General features: G+C 35.1%; 1 protein-coding gene across 1 annotated transcript in view; it reads left to right on the top strand.

Annotated features, from left to right (window-relative positions):
* The first annotated feature begins 1,275 nt into the window (after window positions 1–1,275).
* LOC131158270 (uncharacterized) overlaps window positions 1,276–19,662 on the top strand; it is a 50,735-nt gene continuing 32,348 nt past the window's right edge. Inside the window, exon 1 of the mRNA XM_058113013.1 lies at window positions 1,276–1,846. Within this exon, the coding sequence (XP_057968996.1) occupies window positions 1,655–1,846 (192 nt within the window). The 5' untranslated portion in view covers window positions 1,276–1,654. The remainder of the gene's footprint in view (window positions 1,847–19,662) is intronic.

Genomic DNA, 19,662 nt, shown 5'->3' with positions numbered 1-19,662 from the left:
CTGGATTGATAGATGTGTCTGATTTGATTGATTGTCCAACAGCCTTTAGTGGAGAGTTTTGATCTTCCACAATCAAACCCTTAAGTGTCTTACTTGTGTTCTTCTCTTTAGATGGAGGAAAGAAAGAACAAGAAATTGTTTCTGATTTGACTTGAGGACCATAGTCCTATTAGGCTTTCCTTATATATTAGGTTATTTTAGAAACTCAACAGTCCTAAATTAACTCAATATTAGGTTTCTACACATTGCAAAACCTATACCCAATAATTGTTAAAATAGCACAGTAACATAATTGCTTTTAAATATGTGAGTCCACAATAAGAAATTAAAATTTCCTAACATGAACATATGTAAGTATCTATGAATTTCACCATTATTTTTTTTGATTATATAGGAAATCCAGCCACCAATAAGCCTTTTGGACCCCCTAGTGCGACACCAAACCTACGGATCAGCGTCCTCCGCCTCCAGGTCTCGTTGATCAGGGTAAAGTTCGGATGCAAATATAACTTCTGTGCATCAGTTAGACGTTTGGTCAACTCGATCCTTAGGACACATCTCCATTACCATCCACGGTCCTTACTGACTCACAGAGAACTCTCACCATCCACGGTCCTCACTGGCTCACAGAGTAAATTCTTACCATCCATAGGTACTACTGGTGGATATTCAACAGATAGAACCTGAAAGCTATCAATAAACTCTTTTAAAGTTGAATAGAATTTTTCTAAAACCATATCCAATTCATTTAATGTGCGGATTGGTTATGGATCAATTTAAGCGGTTCCAAATCGATATAGAGTAACAAATTCGTTTTGTTAGGTTTAGACAAAAGATTTTACCTAATCAAATTCTTTTCAAAAATAATTTTTATTAGGGTCATTGTAATTTATGGTAAAATTTCAAATTGGCTTGAAGGTAGTAAGGCTTCGTTACAAAAATTATTATTTTAATTCATTTTTTTTTCAAACCAACTTCCAATAGGTTGAGGCTCACTTTAGAAAACCTTTATTGATCAAATTCATCTTCCCAAAAATAGTAACTATTAAAGCAATTGCAATTTATTGAGACATTTCAAATTCACAGGATATTCAATACTTTAAAATATATTGTTTAAACTATGACATTTGTTTTACTTCTAATACACCAATGGTATTTTTTTTTTTTATCAAATTCTAATAAGTGAAGGATCATTTTTTATTACAAAAAATGTTATATAATCAAATTCTTTCTGAAAATAATTGTTATCAACTTCAAGCACTCCAAAGAAGTATTATTTTAGTTAAGACATGTATTTATTTTTTTACACTTTCTGATCAGCTGAGGGCCGGAGGTAACAGAAGATCTGGCTTAACCGCTCCTGCTCCCTCTCTCGCCTGCTATTTTCCCCTCTCTCTCTCTCTCTCTCTCTCTCTCTCTCTCTCATCGAGCAGCATCGGATTCTTGGCTTGCAATTTCCGAATTCTGTAACGGGTTGTTTTATTGAATTATTGCGGAATATTTGCTTCAAGGAGCGCATTCAATCCGCCGATTTTTCTTCCTGTGATATTCTTGCTAATCATTTCAGTCTACTCTTTCCTCTCACCACTTGAAACAGTCATTGCGTTCTGTTTTCCGGGTTTTCTTGCGCTTCTTGTTCTTGTTGGTGTCGCCAATGGCGTTTGTTTTCCTCCTCGGCTTTCTTTTTGGGGTACTGGCAATTGTCGCCGTCGAAGCTCTGGGCCTCCTTGTTCTAATAGATCGACTGAAACGAAAAACCATAGCGGTGGGTGCATCACTGGGACTGTCTGAAGTCTGCCGTGACCTTGATTCCCAACAGTCCCTCGATTTTGCTTATCGCAAGCAGGTTAGAATTCCTTTCTGGCCTTTTCAAAATTGAAGTCGATTTTTTCTCCGTGATGCTGGTAATCTAATGCACTTCGACTTTTGTTTTATTATGAATTTCAATTAATTTTATTAAATTAAGTGTGCTTTGCACCGCATGATTCGGAGAATGCAAAACTCAGCACGCAGAATAATACGAAATTCTGATCTCTGTCTGTGCGTGTGGTGTTTTTATCCTTCTTTTTTTTGGTGGGGTTGGGAGTTGAGAGGGGGTTGGCAAGCGCTACCTCTTCGTTAACTGTTCCTTCGACGGCATCATGGTGCTAAACATCAGCGCAATTGAAGTTCCTATCCATATTTCTTTAATTTAGTTGTTTTTGTAAAAAGAAATGCGACTTTTTGCATTAGTCGGCTTTCATGATTTGAAGAACCTGGATAGGTTCTTATATTGTGTTTAAATTTTAAAACGAACTTGAAAAAATGACTAACTTGGATTGCACGGAAGAAGATATGTTATTACATGCTATTATTTTCTTTAATATGGAAGCCTAATATAGAAAAAATCCCGAGTGTTTAGATGCTTTTCAAGAACTGGACCCCCCTCCCTCTTTCTTTTTTGATGACAGGAACTTGGTGCATTTTTTAAAGATGTTTGTAATGAGAGCATCAATAAGAGGTTATTTAATACTTTATCTCCTAGTGTATTTGTTCCATGAAAGAAGTGAGAGCTGGGTGAACTTTATATATATATATATATTTATATTTATATTGGTGGAGAACTTTTGATGGTTAGCTGGTGTATTCCCCAATAGATTATAGGGCCGGTGCAAGGCTGTTGCTTTGGGCGTAGGTTGAGAAGGAGACATGTGGTTTCGAAAAACACCACCCATCTTTGATGTATTTGGATGAAAAGGAATGGAAGGAGTTTTCATAATAGAATTGGGGATATTGGAGCCAGTGGCTATTATGTTTGTTGGTAAGATTCTTCTATCAAGTGTATTAAAGGGTCATGTTTAATTTCTAATGGCCATTTGTTAGGGGATATATGGCTTATGGATATTGATGGAGAATTTCAAAGACATAAATACTGAGATCACTTGCTGTTTTTGAGTATTTTTTGGGTGGGGGAATCAACTATCTAGGTTGACAATGATGCTCTTTAGAAGAGTTGAGATATGCTGCAAGGAGGGGAATTTGAGATTGTTTGGCAGTTGAAGAGTAATGAAGCATGGATATGGTCATAGGACACTAGTATAATATAGATATGTAGACGTGATGAAATTTTTGAAAATAAGTAAGAAATGATCATAAATAATATGAATTCTAAAAATGCCGTCATTTTTTTGTTCTTATTTTTCCAATTTACCTATACAAGTTTTGGAAAATGGGAGAAAAAAGTGGCATATTGTAATTCTTCAAAAAACTAGAAATGAAAAATAAAAATTTTTTTTTGAACAAATGAAAAAACCCTAAAGTGGTGTTTAATTTGCAGGTTCAAAATTATTCATTTGGATATTCCTGAGAATCTCATTCCTTGGAATTGGATGCTGCCTCATGGGCATATTTTTCTTTGGTTCACGTTGTAAGATTGTCAAGAATGTAGATAAAATGCCCATGTCAGTGTTTGGTTGAAGATGGAATCACGGTAGGCATTTTGAAAAGGTTAGCATTTATACCCTTGACACGTGCATGAACCATATATGCCGAATAATCATATTTTTAGCACAAAAACTACTAAGAACATGTACCGAATTAGATCCATGTCCTAAAGCTTTCAACCATCATTAAAAAAATTCGACAAATAATAGTCCAACTAACCAAAACAGTATGGTCTCAAAATTTCATTATGTTATAACATAATAACAAAATAATAGTATCTCATTCATTTTTTTTTATCAATTTCCATTATTATTACTGTTATAATGATTTATTATTTATTATTATAGATATAATAATCATGTGTAATAGGACTATATCATATGGGACATTCATTCTCATGCAACCAAAATAGTGAGGGCAAGCTAGTCCCAAAAATAGGATACTAATGGGAATCTTATTTCCAAGTTTCTAAAACAAATGTGGAAATGGGATGCCATGACATTAGTTTCCTGGGAATGCTGGAAGATGCCGTTAACCAAATAACCTCTAAATTTTTATTTGTTTATGTAGCACTGTAAGTAAAAGGTCTGTTATACATGTGTGATTTTCCTTGCTCCTCTTCTTGCTATAAAAATTTCATTTGATGAAAATGTTACCACATTGTAATATTCACATAGTGATGATGGTAGTAGTATCTCTTCGTGGAGAGAAGGCCCATCTCAAAAGCCATATGAATCATTCAACAAATTTGTAAATTTTAGTTTTTAATATGTTCCTTTTAATAATTTTACTAAAGTTTGTTTATTTTAATTTTGGAAATTATATTTTAGGGTATGCTATTGTTGTGTAATCATATTGGATTCAACATTGAAATTTTAGAATAAATTTGAGAATTGAATTTTAGGGTTTTATCCTTTTGTTGGAATGATGCATCCTACACCAATTGTTCTCAAAGCATTGGTGCTCCGTTGTTATTAGCCCGACACCATATCCACCGTTGATAAGATATTGAATTAACATGGAATGTGTGAGCTCCATGGGCAATCAAAAAATGTTCTTATGGGTTAAAAGAAAGCTGGCCTGGTTAGGAAGGATGCTGCTGGTGCTGCCCCTGGCTCACTTGTGTAAGATGTGGGAGGACAGGGGGTTTGATTTGTTGCTATGTGATGGAGGACCACCAATGGGGAACTTTAGATGTTTATATTGTAGCTAGGTTTTTATATTTTAGTTTGGTAAAACTCTTGTTATTCTAGAAGTTTAGTTATTTTATGTTTATGCTGTGTATTTAAGTTCATTGGGATTATTTTGTAATTTCTTGTTTTATTGGGATTTTGAGTAAATATGGGTTTTAGTTAGTAGTGGGGATAAGTGCTGGACATGCTAGTTATTGTATAGTTACTCATTTTGAATTCATACTACTGCGGTTTCTGTCTGGCTGTCTATTTCTCTGTCTCTCTCTCTCTACCCCACTGGCTCCTGCTATGCTTCTTCTTCTTCCTTCTTCTTCCTCTCCCTCTCCCTCTCTCTTCTCTGTTCTGTTCTTTCTTCCTCTTTTCTTCTAAATCTCTCCTTTAATTTTCCCAATTCTATCTCTTACTCCTGAATTCTATTACTATACTACATCACTATGGGATCAGGAAGTTTTGGAGATGGAGTGTATGGGCTGCATTATCAGATTGCTGCAGCGGAATGTCTTTTGAATTTTGGTGTTTATAAGTTGGATGAAGGGGTGGTTTTGGAGATGATTTCACTTATGGCAGGACTTGTGTTGGTGGTGGCTTTCAGATGTGATGTTGCTTTGGGTTTGTTCCTTGGAGTGTAGTAGTAGGACTACGAAAATAGTGGCTCATGAGGGACTACGCATGATCCAACTTTGAAGTTTCACTTTCCTTTTTTTATTTGGACAATTTCTTATTTCAGCATTGCGGGATGAAATCTTCCATAGGACTGAAGAAAATTCTTCCAAGGACAATGTTAGAGTATCAATTATTATTTATGCTCCATTGTAAGGTGGTGTGTTAAGAAAAACTTTGTTCAAATCTGAGGATATGTGGTTCAATGTGAAAGGATTCAAAACTTGGTTGGAGTTGGTAGTTGGAGGGAGCCTTACTTTTCTTGTAGCCTCTAACTTGAAGGTTTTGAAGGCATAGTTGATAAAAATGAAGCCATGAGGTGGTGGTAATTTAAAAATTGAGAAGTGGGAATTGATGGGAGGAGATTGTGGCCTTGATGAGGGACATGAATGGAGGGTTGGAAGTGAGAGGAGAGTTGGGGTAAACTATGGAGGTTAAGAAAATATTTTGGAGACATAAGTCAAGAGCTATTTTGCTGAAAGAAGGAGATTGTATCCTAGTCCCTAGATCCTTCCATAGGGTGATCAATGCTTCTAGAAGGTTTAAATTCATGGATTTGGTGGAGATTAATGGGGTGATATACTTTGAAGAGAGTGAGATCAAAGGAGGGCAATGTTCATGTTATGAGACTAAGGCCACTTGATGATTATTTTGAATATAGTTTCCATAGATTTTCTAGGAATTCAATGTTTTCATCTATCTTTGAATCATTTTCCTTCTATAAAAATTAATTCTAGGAGGGTGAGAACTATAAATGAAGGGTGGATGCTTTGGACTTTATTACTTTGGATTGACATTGACATTAAAATTTCCATTGAAATTTCAGTACTTTTGATGCTTCAGAATTTTAGTCGAAATTGAAATTTAAAACATTGGGTGTAGAGCAAGGTGGAATACATTAAAGCAAAATTTTCATCCCAGTTGGAGAATTGTCAAATAATTGTTCAATATTTAAAATTTTAAAATATATTTTGATATATTAGACATAGATGGAGAGGGTTGGATAGCTGTTTGAGGAGTAGCTATTGTCAATGACATGGACGTGGGTACCCTATAGTCTGTGAAAGTGTTTATGCTTTGTACAGGGGTTCGAATGTTGATCTAAAAGGGACAATGATGCTTGAGATTAGCTGGATCACCTGGCATGCAAATTGTTATATTTTTCTTTCTAAATAAGAAAAATATATATCAACAAAAAAATAAAGTAAAACAACAGCGGAACAAGATGTTTTCCAAAGAAACAAATGAGAAGTTCTAAACAATTACTCCAATTCCTTTGCAGGTCGGTTGGTGACATTCCCCCCAAAAACCCAATTGAATGAGCCCAAAAAGAGGCAAGGAGCACAACTCTATCCTATAACAAATGAGGGGAGGTTCTGAGATCCTTGAAGGTTATTGAATTTCTTTTGATCCAAAGGCTTCACATGGTTGCAAAAGTAGCATGTTGACTTTTTGAGTTCGATCCTTATTTTGATTATGACAAACCACAGTATCTCATGTGTGTGCTAAGTGTATGAACAAGTTCATTTTTCTAAGCACGGATGACAGATGAGAAATGGAAGCTGAGAAGCACTTAAACGCGCACACCATTCAGCGCATTCCATGTAATTGCAAAGGAGCAGAGCATGAAGATTTTTGTTTATTTTCTCAAGTTGTATTGTAATAGTAATTAGGATTTAATTGTGCATACATGCTTACATGATTTAAAGTTGAAGCTCTCACAAAATGACCAAGACCTTAGATTGACCTTAGGGGCTTGAATTTTTCATGAAAACATTTTTCCAAAACAAGTTCTTTCAAAAAAATCCCTTCATGTTTCTTCCGTTGCTTTGATGAGCACTTTTCTCTATCAATCACTCCTTATCTTGAAAAGTGTCCAACATGAAAGTTGTGGGATTTTCTCTAAGCTTTCCGTTGATTCCAAGAAAGTTTAATTTGGAGTTGTATAGAAAAAAGTTATGTCCAAAAAACTGAAAGGTGTCCACGTAGAAAGCTCAACTGACTAGTTGACCAGAGCAGGGGACTGGTCGATCAGTGGGGGGGACTAGTCGACCCACTGCTTGGCAAGGCGGTAAGGTCTTCCCTACCCATATGCTACTGTCTTGTCTTTGAAACCCAATTGTTGCAATACTAGCATGATTATTTTCTCCTTTTTTGGTGTAGACTTGTAATGGTTGAGCTGAACTAGAGTTGACTCCAACTCAAGACAGTTCGAGCCGGTTCGCTCCTTGACAGTCAGTTTCTTCCTGGTTCCCTCCATTTCTGAGTCTAGGCTATCTCGCCCGGATCGGTCTAGTGATTTGTTTCGGTCAAACTGAGTTAGACTATCCAGTCTGGGTTTCAAAACTATGGTTTAGACTTTAAAGAAACAAAAGAATCCACAATGTTAAGCAAGACAGTGAGTTCATCAAGCTCTCTCTCATTGATTTTTTTTGAAAAATGGAAATCTCGAGAGAGGACTCCCACCTTTGAAGAGAATAAAGAGTTGATAGGTGCATTTTGAAGAGCGGAAATCTTAAAAAGACTAGGCGCCATCAACTCCAATAACCACACTCGCTCAAGAATCCTCCCAAAACCGAACCCTATTTCTATTACCCACTCTAAAATGGGTGAGAAGAAAGAACAAACAAGCAACCTAGGAAACAAATTTCTAGGAGCTTGCATGAGAAACAATGCCACTTCCTTTAGTTCCCAACCCATTTCGATGGACCTCACTCTTACTTTCTAAGGGAAACTCCACAACCATTTTCCAAGAAGGGAAATGCTTTAAGAACCCACCTTGATAAGGTCTAGGCCCCTTTTGATTTGGGTCTCCTAACAATCTCCCTACAAACTAGGTGATTTCTCTTATTCTCCTCAAAATCAGCCCAAAGAAAGTCACACATAGCCTCTTAAGCCCTAGTGACACTTGTGGGAACTCTAGTACGACCTTCTAGAGATAAATACACTCTATTTCACCCCTTTAACCTCTTGCCAACCCTTTGTCATAGGATCCAGAAGGTCGTAGAATTAGGGTTGCCTTTGAGAGGGGGATCAAGATAGGAAAGCAGCCAATCTAAAGAGATGCAAATCACTAAGATCTTAAACCTCTCTAAATCCCTATTGCCCATATTAGCCCCCATTTGGAATGTCTTAAAAAATAAGCGCCTTTCCAAAAAACTACTTTGTATAGGTACTTGTGTCAATAAGTAGTGTTTGGTTTACCGTTAAATAAAGACATATTTCAAAAAGTACTTTTCCAAACTATTTTTTAAAAAGAAAATAAGTATTTTCTAAAAAAATATTTTTTCAAAAAGGTACTTATAAAAAAAGTACTTATAATTAGTAATCCCATACTACTTTTAAATAAGTAAATTTTCATATAAGTACTTTTTCTTATAGAAACTTTTCTATAAGTAGTTCCAAATTATCCCTTGATGTCTACCATCCACTTTTGGACAAGTTGATCCTTAATCTCAAAATATTTTCAATAGTGTAATAACCTTTTAAAATTTTGCAACATGGTCCTCGAGAAACAAATTAATACTGCTGGCTCGAGATGTGACACCTCCACTTCCTCCCTTCCAACTGATAAACCTCTAATAACTGCTTCCTTGAAAACTTAGGTGGACAAAACCATCCTACTCAAATCATCCTTGATGAAAGTGAACAAAAAGGAGGACAATGGATACCCTAGCCTAAACACCCTATAGTTGAATGAACTTGAGGCCATCGTGAATTGGTTGGATTCGATCGACAGAAGTGTGAAGGAAGCTAGGGTTTTGGATGGTGCAGAGATGATCATAGAGCGGCTAGGGTTGCATTTGGGGTAGGAGGCATTGAAGATAATTGGGCTGGGCTGCATGCTTCTCATTTTGGACTTGGCCTAGGCCATTGAAAAAGGTGTTATTTCATTTTTGATTGAGTCGGGCCAAATATTTGAATAGGCCCACTGTTTTGGAAAGGTTGATTTGGGCTTTAGTTTGGATGAAAAGGGAGGCTTTCCTCATATGGGCTTCCTGCAAGAGAGTCTCGGTGGTAATCAAACCAATGATTCAGAAATTAGGGACCAAAGTACTGCCATGTTGGTTTCTGATAATGGACAGGCCCAAAATGTTGCTTCTACATCTTAGAAGACGAGTATTGGGAGTAGGAAGAAATACCCTCTGGAAACTGAATTTTTATTCAGCCTCCAATTAATAGAAATATTATTCAGCCTCCAGTTATTGGAAATATGAATCGAACTAACCAAGAGTGAGAGGAAGCTCAGGATGCTAGAAGATTAGATTCGACACAAGATTGTGGTGATAAAATTGCATCTAGTTCTGGAGACGTAATCAGAGGTGGTGTGAAAATGAGTAAAAAAGAAGTGGGGTTGGGGGAGAAATCTGATGATTGTCATCTTTATACTTATAAATTTGAAGGTAATAAGGTTTATGCTCATAGAAAAGGCTTGTTGGAGTGCTGAAATGAAAAAGATATTTGAAGATAAGAGAGAAAATTCTAGTGAGTCAATGACAAAAGTGACTGAGGAGAGATTCTACTGGAGAGTTTAGTATTGTGGAAATCTCTTATGTTAAGAAGAATGTTGGGGGTTCTAATGGGAGTAGAAAAGGTGAAGGAATGGGTGGATTTTTCAAATTTAAAAAGTGATGATAATAGTGATTTTGCTTGTGGTGGGGGGTTGTTGTTGGATAAGATTTGAAAATAATATCAGTATATTTTTGACTCCTATGATGAAATAGGGGATTTATCTCATGTCTAACCACCTCCATTGGAAGGTTTGGAGGAAGTTTCTATTTTTGATAATGATGGGTCGGTGAATAAGTTTTAGCGTAGGGATGGAATTTTGCTTATACTTCTGTAGGAGATTCCAACGGAGGAGTTAGAAGCTCAAAATCTTCTGGATAAAATGGATTTAAAGCCAAGTCATAGTGGAGGAAATGAAGTGCATTTGGATGGTGGCAAATGTCAAAAGGTGAAGGGTCAAAGGGAATTAGCAAATTTGAAGATTTTGAGAAATTGCTATGGAAAGGGTTTGAAAAGGGGGTTACGTGGTTAATTTTATTTAGTTTTATTTTGGATCTTGTGTTTTTTGTTTTTTTTTTCTTTTTTATATGGTGGACTCTTTGTCCCCTCATATTGTACCTTCTCTTCTTTCAATATACTTTCTTTTGTTATATAAAAAAAAACACCATAAAAGCTCTAAATTGCTCACTAGGCCCACGGTTGGCAATAACTGACATTTTGGTTGAACTCAAGTAGCATCTAATCCACTTCCTCCACGAAGTCCCAAAGCCTTTCGTGTTCATCACTTTATCTAGAAAACCCTAGTTTGCTATATCGTAAGTTTCTGAAAGTAACTTAAACATTAGTACCTTCCTACCGATCCCTCCTTATGTCCTCGATCACCATATCAGCAACCAACACAGCATTGATGATTTGTTTTATCTTTAATGAAAGTTAACTAAGCCATGGTCAAAACCTCTCTTTATCTTTTGGATAAGACCTTTGAAAGAATCTTATAGAGACTCAAACTAATAGGACTGAAGTCCCTTACCCTTGTTGACCTCTTTTTTTTTAGGAACAAGGGCTAAAAAAGTTAGAATTCACACTAGTAACCACCACCCCATTATTATGAAATTCCCCAAAATATCTCAAAATGTCATCCTAGATAAACTCTTAACTATCCTATTAGAAGGCCGTCATGTAATCATGAGGATCCATCTCCCTACGCATATCAAATACCAATTTTTATTTTATTTTATTTTATTTCTATTTTTATTAAAAATTCTTTAATCATGAAATGCCTCTCAAGCTAATTGAATGTGCCTTAATGGGACTCCAATCAATGCCCTCCAACATTAATATATTTGGGCACACCTTTGTGTACACAAATGGTTTGCACAATTGTTAGATAGAACAAATGGCTACTAGTACAAGAGGGTTTGCACTTATAGGTAATTGTCCAAGAATGTTATACCTCTTTAAAGTGTGATAGTTGTAGTTTTGGGCCATTGCTATTAGCTCTTGGTTACTGTTGGAGGATGCCTTTGTTGGCCTGACAAGACTTAATCTTGTTTTGATAATGACAAACCAAGGCATCTAATTGTGCAATTTAAGTGTGTATACATGTATTACAGTATAAAAGCACAATGGAAGATGCAAAATGGAAAGCCATGAAGCAAACATGATGATCATGTATGGCCAATAACATGAAGTTTGGATGAAGACCAAGCTTAAGGACATGAAAACCTAAATAGTTTATCATGTGTGTTGTAAAATAGGTTTCATGTAGTACATCTCAATTGATTTTTGTTACGAAGCTCTTCGGTGACTTAGTTGGACCTTAGGTATTTTTAAAAATATCTTGGAAAATATTTTTACAAGGTCAAAAGTTAATTCAAAGGACTAAACTCAATTTTGGAATGAAAAACCCCAAAACAAGATTCTCCAAATCCCCTTCTTTTTTTTGCAGTCGCATTGATGTGCGATTTTCTCTATCAATAACTTCTCATCTTAAAAAATCTTCAACATGAAAGTTGTGGGATTTTTTTCTTATATTTTTGTTGGTACCAAGATCGCCCTATTTGGAGTTCTCTAGCAAAAGTTATGTCCCAAATATTGAAGGGTGTTCAGGAAAATTGTGGCTGAAATTTCCCAGCAATTCGAGTGACCGAACCTCAGGGTTCAGTCGACTGAATGGCTACTGCTAGTTTGAAAATCCTAATTTAATTGGTTCGAGTGACCGAACACATGGTTCAGTCGACTAAAGAGCTGCGATGAGTGTCGCAAACGAGAGAAAATCTTTTTGATTTTCAAATATAATGTTACAAAAACACGCACAACGGCTATAATTCAAAAGATGATATAAATAGCTAACCCTAAATGTGTTTTGAATAAGAGATTACACCTATTATTGAATATCAAGGGTGATTTGCGTCGTTCTTGTTGAAAGGCTTTTCTATGTTCATATTTTCAAGCTTATAGCTTTTCAAAACCAGAAAACCTAGCTTAAATCTTCGAGCTTCATAGCAATATCTTTCTGAGAGTGCATTTGCTATGATGGTGTGCATCTACTCTATTCAGAGAGCTTCTATTTGTACTACTCTGCTTTTATTACATCTTTGTAACAAGCGAAAGGGGATTTTTGCTTGAGAGGTTTCTTTGCCTATTGAAGGAGATAGGTAACTCCACTTAAGTAAAGGAGAGAGATGACTCTACCTAGTGAAGGATTGGGGTACTCCGCCCAAGCAAAGTAGGTAGGTAACTCCACCTAAGTAAAGGAAAGAGGCGACTCTGCCTATTGAAGGAGGGTTTGTTAAAGGCATCTCCGCCTACTTAAAGAGAGAGGCTTCTTTGCCTATTGAAGGAGGGATAGTGAATCCTCATAGCGGGTTGCTTGAGGCAAGGATGTAGGAACGGTTGCCGAACCTTGTAAAAAATCGGGTGTCACTCTCAACCTTGTCTCTTTTATATTTCTAAGCATATTTATCTTGAAATATATCTGCTATAAATGCTGTGAATATTTTACTTTGATTTGTGAATGCTGTGAATGATTTGAGTATTCTTATTGATTAAAATCTACAGTAGTTACTAAGATTGTATTGATTTAATCTGTTGGGAATTTTATTGTGATTGATATATCATTCAAGTTATAACGTATACTATCTAGTGGATTGTGCATATGTTGAGTGATATTGATTTGTTGTAAGAATTGGTAATATTGTGTAGTTTGGTTTAATATTTAAATCATAGCATAAACCTGTTTATATTCAAAGCATATTTTGACATACTTATTTGTTAAAGAATATTGCTGTTAAGAAGTTAGATTGTGTGTGAAATAATAGTTTTAAAATTGATTAAAGCTTCCACGTATAAAATTTTAAAATACCCAATTCACCCCCCTCTTGGGATCACATCTCGACTTTCAGCCTTGGCCTTGGTTTTCTTCATTCTCTACCAGCTTTTGTTAGCTTCTGGATCCCTTACATCGTCATTACAGCTAGAGGTTTCTTCACCTAACTTCTTAGTGTTTGTTTGTTTAGCTATCGGTCATTCAAATTAATGAATGCTAAATTGAAGAGCGCTTGTTTAGTTTTTTTTTTTAGAAGTTGTTCTTGTAGGCAATTGAGACCCTGGTATGATTTGCTTTAATTTGCCATAATTGCTGGACTAAGATTCTGATACTCGGTTGATATTGTTAGTTGTAGAAATCCTTGTGGTTATAATTTAAATTGATTGGATTAAGGTTGTGTGAAGATTTGTCTTCGTTGAAATAGCACATGCTATTTGAAGGATTATGTTATTTTTTTTATTTTTATTTTTGAAAAACAGAAATTTATCAGAAATATGGGAAGAATTATGTTAGATTACCACTTCATCTAAAAGTTTAAGTGGTTGTCGTCCAACAATGTACATGAAGCTTTAACACTGCATGTGGAGAGATAAACAAATAATAAATGACATTCCATGCAGGGAGTAAGATACTTCTTAAGCACCAAACAGTAAATGTGGGCAGCAAGACTAGAACCCATTACCTCTTGGCAACCATGGCTCTAATACCATGTTAGATTACTACTTCACCTAAAAGCTTAAGCTGGCAGGTTGTTGGCCAACAATTTATTTCAAGCTTTAACAACAAAAGAAAAGAAAAAAAAATAATGGAGAACAGGTCATCCTCCAACATGTAATTGAAAACAGTTAAAGAAAAAAACAGCAATAAAAATCTACAAAACAACTCTAATAAAGCAAACTAAAGCAATTTGAGACAACCGACTTTGCTCCAAACCGAATTATGAGATGTAACCTTATCCTTAAAGATTCTAGCATTCCTTTACAACAAGATGCTTTATATAATGTCAAAAGACCATACATCCATTTGACAAAAACCATACATCTCTACAAAGCTTTCCTCTCTCCCCTCCTATCCGAAGGAAGAAGAAACCTCATTGAGGTCCATAGCCCTAAGTAGGTAGCAAGGACGGATATAATAGATATTTCACTGTAGACATGCCATGCATTGAGTTCATATTTCTTATATATGAAATACACTGGATGGAACAGTTGATTTGTTTTCCTTTCCTAAGAAGACCACAAATTCAGGCACTTGATACTCTTTGGGAAATGGGTTAACCCTACCAGTTGGATATGGTTTTCTTTTTGTTGGGAGGGAAGCTTAGAGATTAAATTAAAAATATAAGTAGTGAAGTAGCTCGCACAATGGGTGGGGGTGAAGTACTTGACTGATTTTGTTCATCGTAAGAACCTTTCCAAGGACGGTGCAGTGTTGTCATAATGATTGCTCTCTTTCCTTTCCTGGAGTGAAGGAATTTGTTTATTTTTGTAGTAAAGGCTCTATGCCTATAATTTTCTTTCTGAGAAAATATGTACCATAGTTGTCAAGCCTATAAAATTAACAGCACAAAATGCATCTGTACTCCACAGAAGAAAAACAAGCCTATTTCTCATGAAGAACTCCAAACAGATTATTCCATGTATTCAATAAAAAAGGACAGTATAAAAATAGATGATAACAAAGTCACCTCCCTCCTAAACCAAAGGGCACATACATCTAGTAACAATGTCTTGTTTGGTCTTCTCTTATGAAGCAAGTCATTAGTATCGACTTTTTTAGGATCACAGTCCAATTAAAAGCCATTATTTTTTAGGGGTTTTGAGGGTTTGTTTAGGGATTGCTTAATATCACTGTCAAAAATTATGAAAACTAAAACTAGAAACTTAATTAAAAAATGCTCATTTTCGTCTTTAAATCAAATAATATTATAAAAATATAATTAAAATATAAAATTGCAAAATAATACACATTAAAAAAAAAATACTATAATAAAAATAAAAATTATTATAACTATTTTACTTAATTGTTATGCTTTCAAGTTTTACTTTGCAATAAAAATTTTATTGTACATGACAATTGAGAAATAATAAAATATTTTCGTATTGGATTTATTATTATTATTTTTTGAAATTTATATATATATTTTTTATTTTAATTATATTTAAATTCATATGATCATTTTATTTTAATTGTAATTTAAAAAGTGTATAAAATGAATGATTTTAATTCAAAAAAACTATTTTTGGATATTAAAATATTTGGAAATAGGTTGCCAAAACAATTAAAAACCTAAAAATCTAATTTTGAGTTTTATTTTTATTTTTATTTTTTACAAACAATTGAAAACCGACAGCAAAATAGAAAACTAGCATCATAAACAAATGCATTTTTTATAAGCTGTTTCTATATTGTGCTGAACTAGAAATAGAAAACAAAAAACAACAATGATACCAAACATACCTAGTTGTGGAAAACATTTTTCATATTTTAGTTTGTCTAAGAATTAAAAATTTTAACTTGTTTTTTAGTTTTCTAAGATTCATATTTAAAAGGTAGGAAATAAATTTTTTTTTAGTTGCGCAAAACATTTTTTTTTAATTTTTATTTCTAAAATTTTAAAATAATTATAAAAAAAATCAATTTATTTTTCTACTTTTCAAAAGATGTAAAGGTAGTGTTTGATATCATGGAATTTGGGGCTTGGATTTGGATTTGTGAAGATTTGGAAGAATGTCAATAAGTAATCCACACAAATCAAAGTATAAGATCCGAATTCCATGCTCCCATATGCAAATAAGAAGTTAGAAATCTATAAAATAATAAAAATATTTTCCAACTTTTTTATACAAATTTTAAAACTAGAAAACAAGGTTGCATTTTTTTTTTTCATTAATAGAACTATAGTGCCAAAACCTTTTATTGTTGTTTATTTGTTTTATAAAAATGTTGTAAAATTGAAAGTTAGCTAGATTTTTTTATAATTCTTTGAAAACTAAAATGGAAAATGAGAATTGGTTTCCACAACTAAATGGGCCCTTAGCTTTCCAAATAAATGTATGTATGAAGAAAGGATTAGCATTAGGAGCATGAATCAACTAAAGGAAAGAAAGACTAGCAAGAATAATCTCTGAAGGAATCTAGCAACCAAATCCTTGTCTTTCTCCTTATAGGAAGTCAAGTTCTGAAGGGAATCACAAAAGAAATGCTTTTGAACACCAAATTACCTAAACCCAAATCCCCTCGCTCTTATAGGTCTATTCACAGTCTCCCAACTCACAAAGTGATTTGTACCCCTTTCCCACATCCGACCACAAAAGATCTGTAATCAACTTCTTTAATCTACGCTTACAAGAGTTTTTTTGAAGGATGAAGAAACTCTCATAAAATTGGGTTTCAAAAGGAAGGTGCAATAGGATGTTACCATCTAAGGGGGACACCTAAGTAATAGGCCAAGTCAAAGCTCCACACGATTTATCCTAGAGTATGGGACTTAATCCCAGTTCCTGCAGTTTCACTCTTGGAAAAAATGATGCTCAGTCTTTTGAATTTCCAAAAAATCTACAAAATGATCAATGAAGTTTTGAAAGGTGTTGATAGAAGGAGGAAAAGTATTGTTTATAAATTGAATTTTGGAGAAGCATCTAATTGCATTAGTTGAGGGCGGGCCCTGGATCAACAGTAAGGTTGCTCTTATGTGATTGGTTGGTCATGAGTTTAAGTCCTAGGAAACAACCTCCATGCATAAAAAGCAAAGGCAAGGCTGCAGATACTGTGATGACACTCCCCCCCTCCCCTCCCCGCCCTTGCAAAGTAGGGAGCCCTGTGGCTCGGGGACGCCCTTTTTTTTCTTTTATATATATTTGCAGTAGTTGGGCTTTTTGGATGAAGTTTTTGGTTGGAAGGGTTTTAGGATGAAGTGGAGGAACTTGATTAGAGGGTGTCTCTTTTTCATAATCTTCTCAATGTTAGTGGATGGAAAGGCCAAGTTGTGACTTAAGGAGGGGTATTAGACAAAGTGATGTAGAGCAAGAAGCAAGACCTTGGGAATATTCTTGTTGGAGATTAATACAGGAAAATTGGACAAGGGTTGTTGTGTTTAATTAATTAGTTTATTATGTATGTTAGTTTGATGGTATAGGATTATGTGTATTTGGGGGTCTATTTGTAATATTTGTGTATTCTAAGGTTATGTTTGTAATGTAATGTAGTTTTAGAAGTATATGTGTAATTTAATGTGAAGAGGCTTTCTTATAAATAGTGTGTGGAAGCCATGTTGCAGGAGTTGTGGGAATTTGAGTTGAAGTGAATGTGAGTTTCCACTGTGTATTTCCTCTCTCCTCTCTCTCTTTCGGCCTTTCTTCAATTTCTTCTAATCTCTCCCATGGCTGCAGATCCACCATGCTGCCCCTGCATCATTTGGTAGCAAAACTCAAAACTGATCTTCATTCTTCCATTTCAATTCCCTTATCTTCTTCTTTCACTATTCTTCTCCCCCTCTTCTTTTCTTCTTCCTCCTTTCTCTTCTGATCTCTCTAGTTCTGTTCCTAACTTCTGCTGCCCAGCAGCATTCTTTCCTCTTTCTTCTTCTATGTTCTAATCTCTTTCTAGTTTCTGTCCTACACTTCTGCGACTATTTTCTTCTACTTTAATCTTTCTTCTTCTTCTTCTTCTTCTTCTCTCAATTCTTTGAATTTCTACTTCTCCTCTTAATTTCTTCTTCTCCCTTCTTCTGTACTCACTTCTTTTAATCTCTTCTTCATCTGCCCAGTGTATTCTGCAATTTCCTGTCTAGCAAAAAATGTCACAGCCATGATATTTTGGGTTTTCTCTGTGAAATTTTGTTCAACAACAAGATATTTTGATTGTGGACTCGATATATTGCAAGAAAGTGTGATAATTTTCTGCAAAAAGCAAGAAATTGTCACTGCTAGCATCAGAAATCAGGATTTATTTCTGCAATTGTGAGTTTTGTAAGTGAATTTGTTTCATTTCTACGTGATACTCAAGATTAAAGGCGACTTGAAGATAGTTCTAGAAAATTGAGAGTGAACTTGTGGTTTTACATGAATAGATTGAGAATTGTGGCCAAATTGTATTAATTATTGGAAAAAGGAATGTCATTTATCATACCATAGGCACAATATCAAGCTTTTCCTCACCGTTCTCAAGTGTGGAGGAAGTATTTGCCAAATCATCATTGATGAATGATACCCTATGAATGTGTTTTCTACAAATAGAGTCACTCGCATGCAACTTCACCTAGAACCTCACCCAGGGCCTTTTGAGATGTCTTGGATTGATAACGTTGTCTTACATGTTTATGAAAGATATTTGGTTCCTATCCAAATGGGTGACTATTATGATGAAGTTTGATGTGATATCATACTCATGTATATTGGTCATGTAGTCCTCGGTTCTCCTTGGTTGTATGATTGGGGTGTGACCGAAGGACTCAAGAACACATATGTCTTCCACTATAAGGGTAAAAGATCATTTTGAAGCCTTTTTACCACACAACCAAGACAAAGATTCTGCAAGAGTTACTCAACTTGAAGACACTACAAGAAGGGAATGGAAGTGTTTGAACTTTGAAGAATTCAAAGTCTTTTAGACATTCCTTTTGTAGAGTTTGTCATCCTTGATGAGTTCATTGATGCCAATTCTAAATTCAAGTCTATAGTGCTGTCAATGGAGCGTGGTTTCTTGCATCACTCAAGCATCGCCTTTTGAAGAGTTCAAATTTTCTTCTTACTTTTGATCCTCCATCATTTCAAAATCCGAGGCTGAATTTTTGCTAACTAGGGGAGATTTGACATAGGTCAAGAAGCAAGTCCTTCGGAAGATTCTGGCTTGAGATTAATGGAGGAAATTGGACAAGGGTTGTTGCATTTAATTAATTAGTTTATTGTGTATGTTCAGTTTAATAGTATAGGATTATGTGTATTTGGGGGTTTGTTTGTAATATTTTTGTATTCTAGGGGTATGTCTGTAATGTAATGTTGTTATTAGGGGTATATGTGTAATTTCATGTGGAGCGGCTTTCTTATAAGTAGTGGGTGAAAGCCATGTTGTAGGCAGTTGTGGCTGAATTTGAATTGAACGTGAGTTTCCCCCTTGTATCTCCTCTCTCCTCTCTTCCCCCTTCAATTTCTTCTAACCTCTCCCATGGCTACAGATCCTTGATGCTGCTGCCCTGCATCACAATATAATCTGTTTTCCCATTTTTTATTCACCATTGTGGCCAATGCATTGAGTTGAATGATACAGACGTGTTGACTAAGGTTTTATAGAGGGGATTAAGGCTGGGTTATGAGGATTTATCTGGCTCACATTTATAGCCAGTGAATGATACCATTATTTATTTATTTATTCAGGTGGAGTAATATAGCATAGCATGTCTCTGTTTTGAAATAGCCAGGTAAGCCTTTGACAGCACAGGAGTAAGAACATGATGCAGTAGCTGTTGTTTCATTTGAGAAATCATACGTTTTTTGGAAGCCTAAAATGAGGGTGCTTTATCCAATACTCAATGTCAACCAAGAAGCATTT

Source organism: Malania oleifera, chromosome 6 (assembly GCF_029873635.1).
Source record: "Malania oleifera isolate guangnan ecotype guangnan chromosome 6, ASM2987363v1, whole genome shotgun sequence".
NCBI classification, from domain to species: Eukaryota; Viridiplantae; Streptophyta; class Magnoliopsida; order Santalales; family Ximeniaceae; genus Malania; species Malania oleifera.
The sequence above is the reverse complement of the archived record's forward strand: the minus strand, read 5'-3'. Positions and strand labels throughout refer to the sequence as shown.